This window comes from Tasmannia lanceolata, unplaced genomic scaffold (assembly GCF_043159265.1).
Source record: "Tasmannia lanceolata isolate RefF3 unplaced genomic scaffold, GAP_Taslan_0.1 ptg000006l, whole genome shotgun sequence".
In the NCBI taxonomy this organism is placed as follows: Eukaryota; Viridiplantae; Streptophyta; class Magnoliopsida; order Canellales; family Winteraceae; genus Tasmannia; species Tasmannia lanceolata.
In genome coordinates, this window is record NW_027518683.1 from 46,880,132 (window position 1) to 46,898,565 (window position 18,434).

Sequence of the window (18,434 nt, forward strand, 5' to 3'; positions counted from 1 at the left end):
ATATATATATATATATATATATATATCCCTTCGTGTCTGTAGGGAAATTTTACCTTGCTGATGGTGGGTACCCATGCCTGAGAAATTTCATAACTCCTATCCGAGGCATTGGTTACCACCTAAACGACATTAGAGGGCGCAGACCTCGAACTACAGAGGAGTTGTATAACCAAAGGCATTCATCAACAAGGAATGTAATCGAGCGAACTTTCGGTGTCTTGAAGAAGCAGTTCAACATAATAAATACGCCACCCATGTACCCACGACAGGTCAACATAGTGTTAGCCTGTTGCCGCGTCCACAATCACATAAGGAGGGAGATGCCGAACGATACATACATTTCGATTGTAGACAATGAGTTGGGGCTAATTGTAGCGGAGGAGGAGGAGGAGGAGGAGGAAGAAGATCGTTTTATTACTAGGGCTGAAGATGTGAGAGCTGGCGGTGTACTTCGAACAAGAATAATGAATCAGATGTGGAATGATTTTCAAGCACAACGACGTGGTCGTCACTAGGATGACATATTTTTGGGTTGTAATAATTTTATGACTATTTCGATTAGACTTCTGTAACTTTGTTTCATCATATGTTGTTTGATTGTATTGGGATTTGGAATAATTTTGGGTTGTAATAATAATATGTTTCATCATACTCTATTTGATGATATATTGTTGTCAGTGATGATTTTGATATTTTTCTACTATGTTTCACAATGTTGCAGATATAATGGAATCAGCTTCAGTAGATAAGAGGAAGAAAAATATCTCCTGGAACGAGATGGATAGGTATCTAATAGTAGCCATACAGCATCAGATTGCCGAGGGGCAGAAGGCCCTCAATGGTTTTAGAAAGGCTGTGTACAGTGGCGCAGCGGTGGAGCTTACTACTGTTATTAAAAAGCAGATCACAAAGGAGCATGTTAAGAACCGTATGAAGACGATGAAAGCCAACTTTAGGCAACTTAACACTATCGTCAACCTGAGCGGATTTGGCTGGGATCCACAGCTGAAAAAAATATACGTTGAAGACCAAGTAAAGAATGACTATTTTGCGGTAATTATAAGTTCTCAAAATTCCTTCATTATTTTCATCACAATTTGGTCATAATCCTTACAATGCCTCGTTTTGTTTTCAGAGGAATCCTGATCATTTTCGCTTCTTTAATAACCGATGTGAGCTATATGAGGAGATGGAAGAAGTGTTTGGGGAAGATTATGTCACTGGAGAGTTCGCTAAGGACAAACATGCCCCTTCTCAGGACACAAAGGATGTGGAGGGGCTTTTCTCATCGACCCAGGCAGTAGGGCTCGATGATATATTCGACGGTTCGCCCCTACTTTTACTCCCCCCAGCTCCTCGTGCTTCCAGATCACGTCATTCATCCCCATTCAGAGACACTAGCATGGGCTTTAGTGACTCATCACCGCTGAAAGCCCCAGCATCAGGTAGTAAGGGAAAGAGGAAGAGGCGAACAAGTGCTGGACAACTTTCATCTGATATGACTTACTTGTCAGATAGTGTTAGGTTGGTTGCTGAGGCCATCATTAAGACTGGTGAGGCCCATAGCCTTGCTGAATTGAAAACCGCTGTGATGAGCACTTCTGGTTTCACCATGATGGAGCTGCTTACGGCCTATACGTACCTGCATAAAAATCACAAGGATGCTGAAGTCTTCATTTACCTTTGCGAGGAAGAGCGAGTGGCTGTGATGGGCGATATTGTGACGCGTTTGGCGTAGGTTGCTATGATTTGGAGATCTTTTTTGGAATCATACGATTATATTATATGATCGTAGTATGACTCTGCTAGTTTTCTGCATCTTTATTTTGAACTTGTTTTGGAGGACTTGTTATGTTGTTGTTGGACTTGTTTTTTCGGACTTGTTATGTTGTTCTTGGGCTTTATCGTGATGTTGTTTACTTTGTTGGACCGCATATCCTATGTGTTTGTCCGACTTTTTTGGTCATTTGGCTTATATTGTTGGACTTATTTTGGAGGAGTTCTTATGTTGATTTGGTTTATGTTGTTGGACTAGTATCAATGAGATGTTTCTTATGGTGTTGGAATTATTTTGTTGATGTTGTTACTTTTTAATACTTTATTTTCTATATTCTTGTAGTATTAGAGCAATATGTGGACTCTAGACATGGACAAGACTTTACTAGCTGGCATGGTGATTCCAATAATAGAAGGAAATAGAGGGATGAATGGATTCAATGACATGGCATTTAACAATGCCCTCATCCATGTCAACAATGAGCATAATCTGCACCTAAACATATCCCAACTCCAAAAGAGGTTGAAAACATTAAAAAAGAACTACAAACAAGTCAAGGCATTGTTGGAACACGGTGGGTTTGTTTGGGATTCAACGAGTAAGATGATTTCCATATGCAATAAACTGGGCGCATCACATATTACGGTACGTATGTCCATGTAGTATGTTTATGTTTTGTTCTATTACAATTCATACATCTCTTACTCATATTTTCCATGCAGACTCACCCTGAAGTTTTAACTGTGTTAGCACAACGACATGACTTGTATGACGAATGCATTGTAGTCTTTGGGGACGATTATGCAACTGGGTAGTGGGCCCATTCAAGAGGACAGAGTGACTAGGTTACTGATTATCTAACTGGGAAGTGGCATCTGTAGTCCAATTCTGTTACTATTTATTTAGAATTTATGGATCCAATGTTGCTTTTCGTACTGTTATTGCTCCTATTCTGTTTATGGCTCTTAGCCATGTAAACTTAAAGACCAATACTTTGTTTATGTAGACTTTATATGGATTCAGTAGTGTTGGTTATTTGGTTATTTTTATTTGCATTTCTGCAGGTTAATGGCAAAAAACAAGTTTTATGTGGTTTTTAAGGGAAGGCAGGTGGGCGCATATGACAGTTGGCAATTCTGTCATCTTCAAGTTAACGGGTTTAGTGGAGCGTGCTTCCGTTCGTATGGGAGTAGGGAGGAGGCAGAAGCTGAACTTACTGTGGTTTTACATGGCATTAGTGGGCCCAACAAAGATAGGAAAGAAGAGACCAACATTCCTACGCCCCAAGCTTCAACAAGTTCTTCTGTGACGTGTTCCTCTTCCAGTTAGGTTTTATTGTGGTGTTTCTGTTTATGCTTTTCAATTTGTAGGCCTATAAGTATGTCAGACTATGAAATATGGTTTAATGTGACTTTTCGGTTTAGTTTTCCTAATATAGTTTAATTGGTAAGTGAACAGGCTTAGGAAACCTTTTCTCTAGAATTCTCAGATTTTCCTGCACAAGTGAACAGGCGCAGGATTCCTTTTCCTGCACAATTTCTTTTCCTTTCTTCCACGTCAGATTCCTTTCCTTTCCCGAAAAAACAAGTGAACGGACCCTTAAAGAAATTCTCTACTAAAACTCTGCGTGGGACGTCCAACTTTTAAAGTATTTAAAATTCCTACAACTCTTAAAAGTCTTGAAGTAATAGTAATCAATGTTGGTCATCATCGAGACGTCGTCTTCTATCTTCCGATCCGAGTAAGGTTCTAATGATCTCAACCATTGATCTTCGTGATCGTGCGAGATGCACATGCATCAGCTAGGGAGATGAAAAAAAAAGAGGAAGAAGAGAAATAAGGAAGAAGGAGAAGAAGAGAAAGGAAGAAAAGAGGAAAAAGAGGGGAAGACGGTGGAAGAAGATATATGGAGAAGAAATTCTCAATCAATCAATTAATCATCAAAACTAAAAACCTCTACTACGTGAGGGCCTTATATAGGCAACTGAAATCACCTGGAAATAAAATAACATGGAAAATAAAAGCCCTAAAACTAAAAAATAAATCCTAGAAACTAATTACCATGAAAATAAATTTCTAAAAGTCCTAATGGGCAAATATGCCTCTTATTAGCCTATAATCCGCATCAAGGTGGCAAGCCCGAGTCGGTCGCCTAATTGAGAAGTATTTTTTTGAATGAAGGTTTTTCATGTTTTTTGATAAAAAAAATGAAGGTTTTCATCCAAACAACATAATTCAATTTTTGGAAAAAAATGAAGATGCCATCCAAAGATCACCTCCTACAAATCAAAAGAAAGATGGGTTGAAATTAAAAACTTAAATCCGGAGTAGGCCACCAATCCAGAATAGGCCATCAATGATGTATTCCCAACACATGATGTTCATAAAATATTCCCATAAAAAAATCCATTTTGAAAACATGAATATGTAACAAACAATTTGCAGAAAACCATCACACAATCCAATGTCAGAAATGAAACCCAAGAAACCGTTGAATTCAATTCCGTCAACCCAATTTCACTAAATTTACAGTTTTGAGAGACTAAACCACAAGAGGGAAGCCAATGTTTGGCAAGCCTTGAAAATGATAGCACTCTCTAAATGCTAGTAATCCACACATTAAATATTTACTTCTAAAGGAAAAAATTATCAGATGTAAAATCAAATCTAAACAGCCATAAATGAGAATTTACTATATGTCAAGAACAGTTACAATATCTGTCATTGTTGTTCGAGTGCTTAGTGTGCCTCCTATTTGTGCAGTAATTTTTTCATAACTTTTAATATCTGAATACAGGGAAGTAGAGATGGAGGAAGGAAGGTAGCTTACAAATGCTAGAGTTGCATGTTTCAGTATCATGTCCTTGGGTGTCTACATAGGGGTTTCAGTTTTTCAATTTCAGCATCTGAAGAGCGTCTTTGAAAATAGAGGCTTATTTAAATTACTATGTATCATGTCCAATGACATGAAATCTTCAATGTTAAATTGAAGAAACCCATTATCTTCTTCTATCACAGTTCTTGGTGTGGGGAAAATCTTGGGCAAATGTTCATGTGGGTCTTCATGTGTTGGTGTGCATCTATTTATACCTCCAAAATGGCAGGCCCCAATACAGCCTCTTTTCACAGAATTACTTTTTTCATGTATTACCCAAATTAGAACTTCAAATATCCTGCCTTCTTAGAATTCAGGACAAGTGGATAACAGATACATAAAAACAAAACTGCAAGGTAACTAAGTTCTTGTAGGCATTTCATCAAACAACTGATATAAATCTTAAGAACACTTGCATTTTAATTATACACAAGGAAATCCATGGTTCCAAAGAACAACACTTCCACACATTCTCACATACGAATGCAAGAAAAGAAAAAAGAAGAAGAAGAAGAAGCAACAATTCTGTCAAAAACCAAGCAATATATGTTTTCTTCAAAATATGAGGAAGTGGGTTTTGAAGAAGAGAGAATAAAGAAGAACGGATGGGCTTTTAGCGCATATGGTTTTCTTTTTCGACAAGTTATCGAAACAATCGTAGAACAGAAAATAGGTGAATGAAACCATTGTAGAGTTGGACCACGTGAATCTCGCCCGATTTCGTGTTCTCTCTTTTCGATAGCCCTCGGGAACCACCATGCCATGATAAAGTAAGCCCCGAGTCATTTTCAGAAGGGTAACTTTGTGGACTACAATTTTGAGAAACCTGCACCCATAAGAATGCAAATAATTGAGGAATTTCTAGATGTGACACAAAATTTGTTCAATAGATGTGAAAGTCTCATCCAGCCCACTTTTAACAGCCAACAATGAGCAGAAGCATCAATCGCGGATCAATTTCAACCGTCAATCCTGATCGGAATACCAACTGAAGACTTCCGGACATTATGGCATAGATCGAGCTTATTAACAGGTAACTTGACTATTCCGGTCTTTTGGTAAGTAATCTAACTCTCTTTTATTTAAATTCTCAGTAAGGTATCATGGCTAATAGAGTAGCAAATAAAAAATCTACAAAAATTGAGAATTTGATGGGATGAAACGTCTCGATTTGGAAAGATCAAATCCAATCATAGTTAGCCATGATAGGGTTGAGGATTCAAATCATCCAGGTAATTAAGCTATTACTACAGAGAAAAATTGCTGAAATACCTCTCTAGCAAAAACCATAAATTAAACTTAGCTTCTGGGGTGGTGCTGATGCAGGTACATCTCGCCATATCAAGAAGATCAATAGTTATGATCGTCAGAAACTTGATCGGACTGTCTAAGACTCACATCACCGATCCGAGATCAAGCCCTGGATGATGCCAACTCACATTTTCCAAACTCCAATCATTCTCAAATAGGAAGATATCAAACATCGTCTAGATCAATGGCCCACGTTGATCATCATGCTTCAAGAGTCCTAAATTAGTTTTATTTTATTTATTTTTTATTTTTTATATTTTTAAGTTGGACAAATTTTAGAGACTGACTTAGACTTAAGTATGAATTAAGGTAATCTAGGAGATTATGGAGAAAAGTTTTAGGAAGTTGTAGAGATATTTTATGATTTTAAATTGTGTTTTTCATTGTTGGATGAAATTCTCACCTTAGTTGGTGATCCAAGTGTAGGAGAAATTTTAGGAATTTCTTTAATTTCCTAGTTGGAATATGATATAATTTTGATTTGGGCAGTGATAAATTGACCCCCCAAAATGATAAATCGACTCCCCATGTGTCTATCTCTCTCCTCTTTCTCTCTCTAACCCAGAGGAGAGAGAAATACACATGGGGAGTCGATTTATCACTCCCCTTTTGATTTTTGGTGAAAGTTCTATGCAAGTCTATAAATACAACATCGATGTAAATTATTGAGAAGATTTTGATTAATTGAAATTTAGTTTAGTTGAAGAAGATCTTCACAACTAGTCGCAAACTCGAGTTGCCAAGGCACCTGCTGCTTGTCCTTGTCGCAAAATCTAGCCGGAAAAGTCACCTATCTTCGCAAGCCATCTGCTGCTTCCCTATTATCGTAATTCCCTATTCTTTTCTATTTTTTTCATGCAAAACATTCATTAAGTCCTAGCCAAAAGCCTCTTTCAAAACTACCTTTATCTCACCTTTCTCCTTCCCAAACCAATCCCCAACTCCCTATTAATCAGTCCTAGACTCCCGTAGTTTTAGGCTATATCTTCTCACATCCTGGTGTAGAAAGGGTGTAGAAAGGCTGGCTGCAACTTGGGTCAGGTTTTACCCGACCCGAAAATAGCTTGGGTTGGGTTCATGTTTCTCGGGTTTTCGGTTGAGCCGGGTCTTCGATCCAAAAGCCCGCATGGATCTCGGGTCGAGCCGGGTTTGAAGGGGTCTGACCCGACCCGAGTTACTTAAGTTATAGTATGTATTTTTTTTTCTAAAACTTTGTTACTTTAAAAGTGAAAACTTTAAAGTAAAACTCACGCACACACGCAATCATAGGGACTCATTCCATCCTCTGTTCGTTTCCCTCCTTTTAGCTCTAGGGTTTCAAGTTTCAACTAAATAGTTAATGCACTAAATAGTTTGTTGTTTATCTCATATGAGTATAATCATTTTCATTTGGTAATGCATCAATTTATTCTCTTTGGACTAGTTATTAGTTAATGCACTAAAGAGTTTGGCATGCTTGAGTTTTTCTACTTCTATGAGTTGAGTTACCTTGCCAAATAAGAGTTTTCCTTAAAAAATTGCGTCAACGTAAAAAAACCTAACCCGACCCGACCCGAGATTTATCATGGGTAGGGCCGGATTTGGGAATCATGGGTTTTCGGGAAAAAAAAGCCGACCCGACCTGAGATATTTCTCGGGTAGGCTTGGGTTCTTCAGAACCCAACCTGCCCGACCCGAGTTGCAGCCCTTATTGGGAAGGCTAAGAGCATGTTTGGATGTAGGCATTTTATTTCTTAGAAAAAACTTCTCCGAAACAATAATCATTCTAGAGTTTGGTTGACTCATTTAACACGGCATAATATATCTACATGCTAGTCTAACCAAAGCTGTTCAAGTCCCCGCCTTCCAAGAAACGATGAGCATGTCAATAGATTTAGGATTCATTCGTTGACAACAAACATAGAAATACTAATAAAAAAAAACCAATGAGCTTCCAGTAGCAGATACACATGCACAGGAAGGAGTCTCAGTTTCATAATGAAAACATGAGAAAATCAGCCCAAAGAAGGTGATGAAACTATAAAAGAATAAATAGCACCTTCTCCAACAGCTTAACCTTTTGGAGTAACTAGTAGTTTCACATGGTATCGGAGCAAAGGTCCTGAGTTCAAACCTCCTTGATGTCAAAAAAATCCACACATGCAACGGTCGACCCAAAAGTGGGGTCACATGTGGCACGTGTAGGCCAACCCTAGAAAGAATGGCCACACGTGAGGAGGAGTGTTGAAGTATAAAAGAATAAATAACGCCTTCTCCAACAGCTTATGCTTTTGGAGTAACCGGTAATTTCACAATTAACATGCGGATTAGCTCAGAACTCCAAAGTTCTCATGTGCCAGTAAGTACGGATTCCATTTAAGAAATAAATCTACCTCAAAAGCACTAAACATTCAATACAATGGTACAAACCGATCACTCACAGTACATGAGTTCAATGTAAGATTTCATATCACCAAAATGAACATGCTATGGCCAGATCCAAGTGATTTTGGTGGTCTGAAAAATGTAATCCTCAAAACGATGTCCAATTGTGCAACAAGGGATAGTCAAACTCCAACTCCAGATCTGGAAGGTTTTATCCAGAAAACCAATAGTTCAGGAACATAGCATTCCAGCACCTTGAAACTTCACATCTCGCAAGAATTTCGTACCACAAATTCATTTCAAAAGGAGTTTTATCCAAGGAATTCGAAGAAGCTTACCAAAGATGCAATTAATTCTTGAAATTGGAAGGTAGGAAGTCAAGAAAAACCTTCAAGACAAATCTCATTGCAGCAATGCTGAAAATGCCAACAATCATTGTCCAGAGCTAGGGCTGCAACAGGGTCGGGTTGGGTCGGGTTTTTCAAAACCCTAGCCCAACACTGGATCCCATTATCTCGGCCCTGACCCGCCCTGACCCTGAGTCAGGGCTGGAAAACCACAACCCATTACCTGCCCTACAAGGTATTGTGTTGGCCCTGGCCAGCCCTGATTGGCCTTGATTGGGCAGGGCCGGCCCTAATTGACCCTAGTGCAAATACCTGTTAAGAGTGCCAAAAATAAGACAACCACTTATCATATGGAACAAAATGATCAATAAACAGAGAAAGGGAACAAAATAAGACAATATGAATTCAACAACATGCGGGCAACAGAGACAATTAATAATAATAATCTAAAGAAACATCAATCCAAGATAATAGAAAACATTAGCAAAAGAAACATGCACAGATGGTTCAATTCTATAATAGAAAACTCAGGGTCGGGCCGGGTCAGGGTACCCGAGGCATTAACCCAAAACCCGCCCGACGTGAGTCAGGGTTAAAAAAAAAATGAACCCTGACCCGCCCTCAGGGTTAGAAAATCCAGCCCTGACCCTGTTCGGGCTCAGGGCGGGTCAGGGGGCCAAACTTGCACCCCTATCCAGAGCTATTTCGAATCTCTTCTTGCATGTCAATCAAAGAACCTAAAAGCATTCACAACCCAAATGAAATGCAAATAAAACTAAATTTGCTAACCTAAATGCATTGACACTTAACCTATATATGTGTGCATGCACCATTGACACATGACACTTATTAGTGCTAATGACCACTAATAAGTAGCTTTGGCTATTCCTCAAAGCAAACATCTTCGCAGCACCTGGATTGGCCATAGGCTGGCCCCACCACGCATGAATATTAGAGGGAACGATGCTAGGATACGCTACATCAATCAACAAGACACTTGGATTGCAAAGTGATGTAATTCTCATACCAATTACTTTCAGGAATCCATGAATATTCATGTGAAAAGATCCATGATGGGAAAATAGTAATTTATTTTAAATTACTTTAATTACTGAGATAATTTATTTTAAATTACTTTAATATCTGAAAATATCAAATGTGAATGGCTAAGTTTATGCCTTCCATTCTTCTAATTCTAAGACCATCATGGTTAAATGAAGAAAATATGTGATCCCATCCAAGGTTTTAAATTTCGACCGAAATCCGAAATTTCGGGTTTCGATTAACCCGGAAGCCGAAATTGGGTAAACTAGAAATGTTAAAAAATCTCAACAGAAATTTCGAAATTTCCATCAATTTGGATTTTATTCTTTATTTAAAATTTTCTAGAAATTTCAGCCAAAATTTCTGTAATTTCGTTCGAAATTTTGTACGAGATAAAATATTATTTTATTTGATTTCATTATATTTCGTTCGAAATTTCAAAATTTCTATTGAAATTTCAGTTTCGGTGAGGAACGAAACGAATTCCGAAACTAAAATTTGAAACCTTGATCCCAACTAATAAAGTGAATTATGCTATTAATCAACTAATTCAACATTGGAATCCATGATTTTATATTACTCCGTGAAGAATGCTTCCGTAGGGCGCTACTACATTGGAGTACAGTGAGGCACAACCACAACAGCAAACTTTGTCCTTCTTTGAATGATCTGAACCGTGCATTTCATAGGCCTTGCTTTGGATCTCATATAGCTCAAAAATCACACCAATCATGCAATCTAAAGTGCTGCATAAATGTAGTTTTGATCGTCCACATTCAATGAGGAATAGTACATCTTAATGGATGCCAAAACGAATAATCTGCATTATTTTTTGGCCAAGACTTGTCAAATGGACGGATCAGATCATTCAAAGGTGGAGTGTAACTCTAATATAAAGAATCTAAGAAGTTCCGACTGTCCAATAAATGGAAAGGGATCGTACATGTGGCAAACATCTTTGACGATCAGAACCGTTGATCTTATGGACCACGACTAGATGATTCTATAAGTTTCATCGATTAGATAAAAGCCTGGGAAAATTGACAGCTGAATGCTTCCAGACAGAACGCGTTAAACTTGGCTCAGGTCTCAGGTCGGGGTCGAGGAACTTTCCTCAGACCCCTCGCTAATAGTCTAATAGCAAGGGGTGTGGAAATATCAATTACTTCTGAAAATAAAAATTAACCATGGAATTGATATTTCCACACCCCCACACTCTTTGCTATGGTCATCCTTGTAGTGAGCACCAATAGATCAAGGATCTAGCCAGTTACCACTGTACACGTGGCAGTGGGCCATGACTTTTGCACTAAAAGTCTCCTCTCTTCCTTCCTCCATACCATCTTCATCGAATCTTCACCCTATTCTTATTGGCCTATTATAAATTGGCACCCCTGTAGAATAATTCGCCCCACTGTAGGCTTACTTTAACGCTTCTTTGTTGTTACTTCACTTTAAAAGGGATGCAAATTATCCTACAATGGGTGCGAATTTATCACCTCCCCTTCTTATTAACAGATATTCTCTCTTCGCGTAAAACAAAGAGTCAAAGAGTCTCTTTCAACAAGAACCGGTTCTAGTGTGAAGAGTCCGCACCGTCACGGACGGCCATTCTTTCCAAAGCAACTCGGTTTTGAAAATTTTCCTTCTTCTATCCGTCCGATCTAGATCCAACGGCTCTTAGGCTTAACTTAATTATATGCCTTAGTCGTCAATGGATACCGAGTCAAGGCCACTCAACTTTCTTTTAATTTAGTGTGGGTCCCGCAGAACCTTGCCACGTAATCGAAATGAACCGTTTTCATATTCGAACGGTAACTTCGCCGAACCTCACTCTACTCATCCATAACAAAGAAAATAGAGATGATAAATTCGCACTTCCTATAGGATGATTCGCACCCCTTGTAACGTGAATTATGGCAGACTTTTGACGCTTTTTGACGTCAAATCACGTCATAATGGGTGCGGAACATTCTATAGGGGGTGTGAATATATCATGACCCCAAAGAAAATCCGTGTTATCAGCCACCTATCAACCGCCCAAAAATAAAAAAATACGGAGAAAAAAACAGAGAGAAACACGCTCTTTACAGCAGAGAAGAAAATTTTCCCTTTGACTCAATGACTCCTCTCGATTTATAACACACTCATATCAATCAAAACCCAGAAACAAAAAAGAGAAAACAATCTAACACACACTCTCTATCTCTGTGTTTTTTCTGAATTCAACAATAGTCATGTCTTGTGCTGTTGCAATGGTAGGATCCCCTGTTTTCTCCCCAACTCGATCTTCACTTTTATGTAAAACCTCTTCTTCTTCTGAAACCCTAACCCTGGCTGGATCTCCTCGTGGAGTCTCTCCTTCTTCTCCTTCTTCTTTTAGGCTCCGATTACAAAAACAAGCTAGTGGATTTGGGGTGTACAAGAAAGAGGATCAAGCTTCAGTTCTGAAGAGGAAAAGGCCAGCTCGCATTGATATTCCTTTCTCTTCTCCACTCAGCTTTCCCGCGACTATGCCGGGTCTGATTCAGGATATGAAAGAGGTTGAGGTCGAGACTGCTCGATTCTCAGTTCTCTGTAAGAAAGGGAGAAAAGAAGTGATGGAAGATACACATTCTGCAGTTGCAGATGTTCTTGGAGATCCAAAGCAGGTATGCTTTTCAATCTTAATTGCGTTTTGAGGTTTAATTTATTCGTGTTTTGTAAAACAACCCATTACTCTAAAAGCTAAAGATGTTGGTGTCATTTAATCATTTATACTTCAACACTCCCCTAACATGTGGCCCCCTTTTTTGGGTTAGGCTCGATGTTTAATATCGAGGAGTTTTGGGGTTTTGAACCCCGACCTGTCCCGATAGCTGTGATACCAATTGAAACAACCAATTACTCCAAAAGCTTAAGCTGTTAGATTTATTTAGTCATTTATACTTCAACACACGTTTCCCCTTATCATCACTGATTTTAGAGAACTGTGCAGTTAAGAGTGCTTGATAGAGAGTAGTACTAGGCTGGGTGATCTCATAATAGTAGTACTAGGATGCCTCTCGATCTAAATTGGGTTTGGGTTTTCTTTATTTTCCCACTTTCATCATTAATTTCTAAAACTAGATAGGGAAATTTTGAAATTTAGGAATTGGTGATTGATTACTGAAATCCATTCAATAAATCAGGAAAAAGCAGCATTGTAATTTTATTTTTCTTTGCTTAATTTTTGGCAGGCTTTTTTTGGGGTTTTTGATGGGCATGGAGGTACAAGAGCAGCCAAATTTGCGATGGAGAATATGGATAAGAATATAATGAATGAAGTGATGAAAAGGGGAGATGAGAAAATGGAGGAGGCAGTTAAAAATGGTTATCTAACGACAGATTTGGAGTTCCTAAAAGAGGAGGTTCAAAGTGGCACTTGTTGTGTAACTGCATTGATTAGGAATGGTAATCTCGTGGTATCAAATGTTGGGGATTGTCGTGCTGTTATGAGCAGAGGTGGGGTTGCTGAGGCCCTTACTGTTGATCAAAAACCTTCGAGGAAAGACGAAAGAGACAGAATTGTGAACCTTGTGAGTCCAATTTTCTTCTTCTTCATATTTTCTACATTGAATTAACTGTGTCGATTGTTGTACTATAGTTTTACTTGGTTTATGGAAGCTTCGTTCTAATCGAATTGCCCATATGATCCTATATTTTCTCCTCATCTGTGTTATTCAAATTTGAATTGTGAGTTATAATTTGAGAAATATTGTATTGCAGGGTGGCTATGTTGATTGCTGCCGTGGTGTGTGGAGAATACAAGGATCACTAGCTGTATCTAGAGGAATCGGTGATTTACATCTTAAACAATGGGCAATAGCTGAGCCCGAGACAAAGATCCTAAGAATTGAGCCTGATTGCGAGTTCTTAATTCTCGCATCTGACGGTTTATGGGACAAGGTAATTTAATTTTAGAAACTTCTCACTAATTTCATGATTCTCATTTCCAAAATCTCGGTTACTTGTTCACTTTTGAATTCTTAATTAAATAGTGGTACTATCTTTGTTTTCTCAGGTTGGTAATCAGGAGGCAATAGATATGGCCCGGCCCTTGTGTGTAGGCACCAATAATCCCACAGTGCTATCTGCCTGTAAAAAGCTTACTGATTTATCTGTAATGCGAGGGTCTACTGACGATATCAGTGTGATGATAATCCAATTGGGGCATTTTATTTGAAGGAGAAGACTTGTATCAATTAGCATGAGTTAGGAGAAGTGCAATAAGGTTGGAAGGAAATGTCAATAAAGTTGGAAGGAAATGTCATGTTGGTAGCCCCTCTCGGAGTAACTAAGAAAAAAGCAGCCTATGTTTTACAAAGATGTCTGCTTTATTTATTTATTTATTGTTTTTTGAGGAACAGATAATGTCTACTTTATTATGAGTTAGGACCCATTTTTCGCTCGACTTCTAACACCTCCAATATGGAGATTGACAGAACCGAGTCTGATCTATCTCACTTATTACTTACTAGTCAATATTTTTTCATACTTTGTTTTCTCTTGTACCTTGGTTCTGGTTATCCGATCAAGAGACTTCGTATTTGAGGAAGGAGCTTTTGACAGATTCTATAACACATCCAATTTTACATAGGTTTTGTTTCATGGCCTAGATGCTAATTTGTAACCATTTCCTGATATCAAATGGCGGCCACTTGATCAAGAACATTGAACTCAACATCTCCAAAACAGGTTAACAGTTCCTGTTGATCATTGACCTTGGAGGGCTAGATGGAGAAAACAAAATCAGTAGTTTCACAAGTCCTTGACAATAATATAATTTGAAAGCTTGCATTGAGAGCTTATCATTAAGTGGTTCCCATTAGTCAATTTGGATGCAGTTATTGCATAAATAATTGTTTCTGATTCAGACTATCACACTTCTGGCTTTTGCTTCAAGACTGCATTTATGTTTTGTAATGGCTGAAGAGTGAGTTTAGACTTTAGAAAAGGGAATATATGGGGAAGACATTAAGCCAGGATAGTTGCTAAATGAGAACCATGAATAGTAAGACGCAAAAATTATGTAGGATAAATATTTGAGCTTTTTTTTACCACTGAAGTACTGCACATTGAAGACTTGAAAACAACAAAGAGTGGGGTAGTAAAATAAAAATCCATTTTGATACACATGGATAATTTTGGTTTCTTAATTTTAATCGTTGTTGAAATCTTGTGTAAAACGGGTCATAGCAATAAGAGATGTAATCCCCGCACCTGCCACAAGCATTTAATAATGCCTATATTTGCTACTGAGCAAATGGATACTGATCTTCATTACATAATTCTCTCCAATCAAGATTAACATAAGAGCGCTGTCACGTAATTACTTCATATGCAAATAATAACTCAGCCGTCACATGTACTAGCTTTTAACTTGCATAGCTGATAAATGACTATGATTAGCCAATTATTCAGTATTTTTGTGTCATATCCTTTGCGGATTGAAATATACGTTTTGCAAATGTTCTTCATCGAGACTTTAAGGCCCAGCAACCTTTTGTTAAATGAAACAGTGATCTGAAGATCTATGATTTTGGTCGCTCTAGTCCCGCATCAGAAAATGAGTTTATGACATATATGTTGTTACCAAATGGTACAGGGCACCAGAATTGCTGCTGCACTGCGGATTATACTGCTGTCATGGAGTTAATGAACTAGAAACCTACTTTTTTTTTGTAGGTAAGCTGTGATTGAACCTCTGACCTATTGGTCAAGTAACAAAGCCTCTTACCAACGGAGCTAGAGGCTCAAGCCCAAGAAACCTTTATTTCTAGGTAGAGATCTTGTGCATCAGATGCACTTATTGACAGAGATAAGATTGTAGGTGTCATCTATATGCTTGAAAATTGTATCAGATTGTCTTCATGCTTGTAATCACGGGGGACCCCTGGTCCCTCTTCCATGTAATTATAAGTATGAAAATATATATAAATGTCAATTTTCAAAAAAAAAAAAAAAACAATTGCATCAGATTGTTCAATAAACAGCAACCCTACTTTGTGTAGTCCTTATTAGTTGGAAGTCTTTTATGACTGAAAATTTCTGAAAAAGGAAAGCATTTTATACTCATATTAAGTACTTTTTTGTAGTTTTGTCAATTCGAAAACCACTACTACCTAGCAAATAATAACAATAATTGTTATATCCAGCAACTTCCTCATCATCCTCTCCAACTGCTAGCAGAGGTTTTCCCCAAAATTCATCCTGCCATTGACTTTATTAGGGGTGCAACTCGGGTCGGGTTGGGTCCAACCCGAACCCAACCCGAGGATCCAAATACTCAATCTGAACCCGAACCCGACCCCAGTTCCAACCCGATGAGGTTCAACCCGACCCAAGCGAACCCGAGGAACCTTTTTTTCCAACTCGAGTTTTTAAGCTTACTAAAAACTTTAAAAAATGATAAAAAAAATGACGGGTTTCACTTGGGTTGGGTTTCCAAGTTCTCAACCCGACCCCGACCCGAACTCAACCCAGGTTAAGAAAACCCAAACCGAACCCGACCAGAAAGACATCCAACCTGACCCGACTTTTTTACGGGTTGAACCCGACCTGAGTTGCACCCTAGATTTTATGGAGATAATGTTGACATTTGATCCCACCAAAAGAATTACAGGTGTTTCTTTCTTCTTTGTATAGCTCTCTATCTTCAAAAGAAAGAAGTTTAGGCCACGTTTGGATACCAGCAAGATTTTTTTTTTCTTTTTTTAAACCCGGAACAGATTGCGGCCCCGGGGAGGACCTCAAAATATTATATAGGAATTGCAAAATTACAGAAAGAGGGCTAATCAACTCGCCTCTAAATCAGAAACCAAAAGGGGAAGAACAAAAAAAAAAAACAACACATTCCCTAAAAACCGCCCACCACCTAGGTCATCCTCGACCGGAGATTAGGAAGACCTAAAGCATCACATCTTGCAGCCCCACGGGCCGTGGTTGGCATTTCTGACCAGCCTTGATAAATCGGTTCGATTTGGTAATAATTGCTTCATTTGCGAGAGCGTCCGCAACTTTATTGCCTTCTCTGAATTGGTGTTGATGGGAGAGGCAAAGTTGATCCATGAGTAACATCATCTCCATCCAGAAAGAGGAGATGGACCACGGGTAGCTCTCTTTCTTTGAAATGAGATCCATTAACACCTTGCTATCCGATTCTACAAAGAGGTTCACTATTCCGAATGCTTTGCATAGCCTGAGACCGTCCAAGAGCGCCCTTGCTTCTGCCACCATGTTGGTGGATATCTCATAGAAATAGGCGAAGGCAAAGATAACTTTTGCTTTAGTGTCGCGCAAGACTCCGCCGCCTCCTTATTCTCCCGGGTTTCCCTTTGACGCCCCGTCGATGTTAAGCTTAAAAAGACCACACACAGGTCTTTCCCACCAAATCCAGATTTCCCTGCTAATTTTTTGATTCCGAACGTCAATCTTCAAATCCTCTAAAGCAAGCCGGTCCAGCATGCTGATTTCTTTCGAGAATTTTTGGCTAGTTCTCACTGCTCTTAAATCACTCACAACTTTCTCTATAACCCAGCTTATATTGCTGATCTTGCCTTCCATTCTTCTCAAGCAGCATTCCTTCCATATGTGCCAAGGGATAAGCAGGGCTGACATACCCAGGAGAAAACCTGTCTGAGATTTCCTTAAGCGACCAATGGCCATCTAATCTTTAATTCGGCTTCTCACTGGTTGCAGGGGGAGCAGTTGTACCGCTCAAAGACGAGCAAAAAGACTCCATATACTGCTTGCTAACTCACCATTCCCTAGGAGGTGGTTTACAGTTTCTTCTTTGGAGGAGGGGCAGCAGTTGCACTTTGAAGCTATCTGAATCTGCAAATCTTTAATTCTGTTATCTATTGGGATTGCATTTTTGAAGAGCTTCCAAGCAAACAGCCCACCTTTGTGGGAATGTGGTCCCATATTCCATGCGACCAGTCTACGTTTTCACCTCGGCTTCTGCTTACTTCCCAAGCTGATTTGGTGCTGAAATTCTCTGAAGGCATTTTAGACCAGATTAATTTGTCTTCAACTTGGTTGATAGCAAGGTGAATGCTGTCTAGAATGGCTTGCCATCCGTCAGGTAAGAATTGCAATATTTGTTCCTTGACCCATCCTCCTTCACTGTTGATCAAATCACTAATTTTGCAATTCAAATTCATGCCTTCTGCTCTAATCGTATATTCCACAATTGGCTTTTCCCTATCCAAACATCTGTCCAGAAAAACACATCTCCTTTCCCAATAGACCACATCGCATTTTCCTGCCACAAGCATTTTGTGGCCAGGATGTCTCTCCATTGTTTTGACGATGTTGCATTTGGCTCTACATAGTTGAGGTGCTGACCCCTACAGTACGTAGATCTCAAGAAAGAGCTCCATAACCCTTGATTCTGATGGAGCCTATGGAGAGCCTTCATACGGAACACCACGCACAAATCAACCATTGCTTTTGTACCTAAACCCCCTTCATCTTTGGGCTTACATATTTGCTTCCATGAGACCCAGTGGTTCCTTGCCCCATAATCCGATTTACCCCACCAGAAGTTTGCCATTAAGCTGTCAATGCGTTGAAGGACTTTCTTGGGGGGGCTCATAGCTGAGAGAATGTAGATGGGCATGCTAGCTAGAACATGGTTGATTAGAACTAGCTTGCCCCCTGCAGTTAACATTTTTCCTTTCCACCCTTCTATCTT

The 18,434-nt window shown here is 39.0% G+C and overlaps 1 protein-coding gene across 1 annotated transcript; it reads left to right on the plus strand.

Annotated features, from left to right (window-relative positions):
• The first annotated feature begins 11,763 nt into the window (after positions 1 to 11,763).
• LOC143880393 (putative protein phosphatase 2C 25) lies at positions 11,764 to 14,333 on the plus strand. Its single transcript, XM_077383335.1, has 4 exons — positions 11,764 to 12,369; positions 12,937 to 13,275; positions 13,466 to 13,645; positions 13,761 to 14,333. The coding sequence occupies exons 1-4, from the start codon at positions 11,956 to 11,958 to the stop codon at positions 13,920 to 13,922; spliced, it is 1,095 nt and encodes a 364-aa protein (XP_077239450.1). The 5' UTR covers positions 11,764 to 11,955; the 3' UTR covers positions 13,923 to 14,333.
• The last annotated feature ends 4,101 nt before the right edge of the window (positions 14,334 to 18,434 follow it).

Excerpts from the sequence above, each read along its gene's own strand:
- LOC143880393 (XM_077383335.1), top strand. The coding sequence starts at position 11,956 with ATGTCTTGTGCTGTTGCAATGGTAGGATCCCCTGTTTTCTCCCCAACT. Across the intron at positions 13,276-13,465 it reads GAGACAGAATTGTGAACCTT|GGTGGCTATGTTGATTGCTG; the intron begins GTGAGTCCAATT and ends ATTGTATTGCAG. Across the intron at positions 13,646-13,760 it reads CTGACGGTTTATGGGACAAG|GTTGGTAATCAGGAGGCAAT; the intron begins GTAATTTAATTT and ends TTGTTTTCTCAG.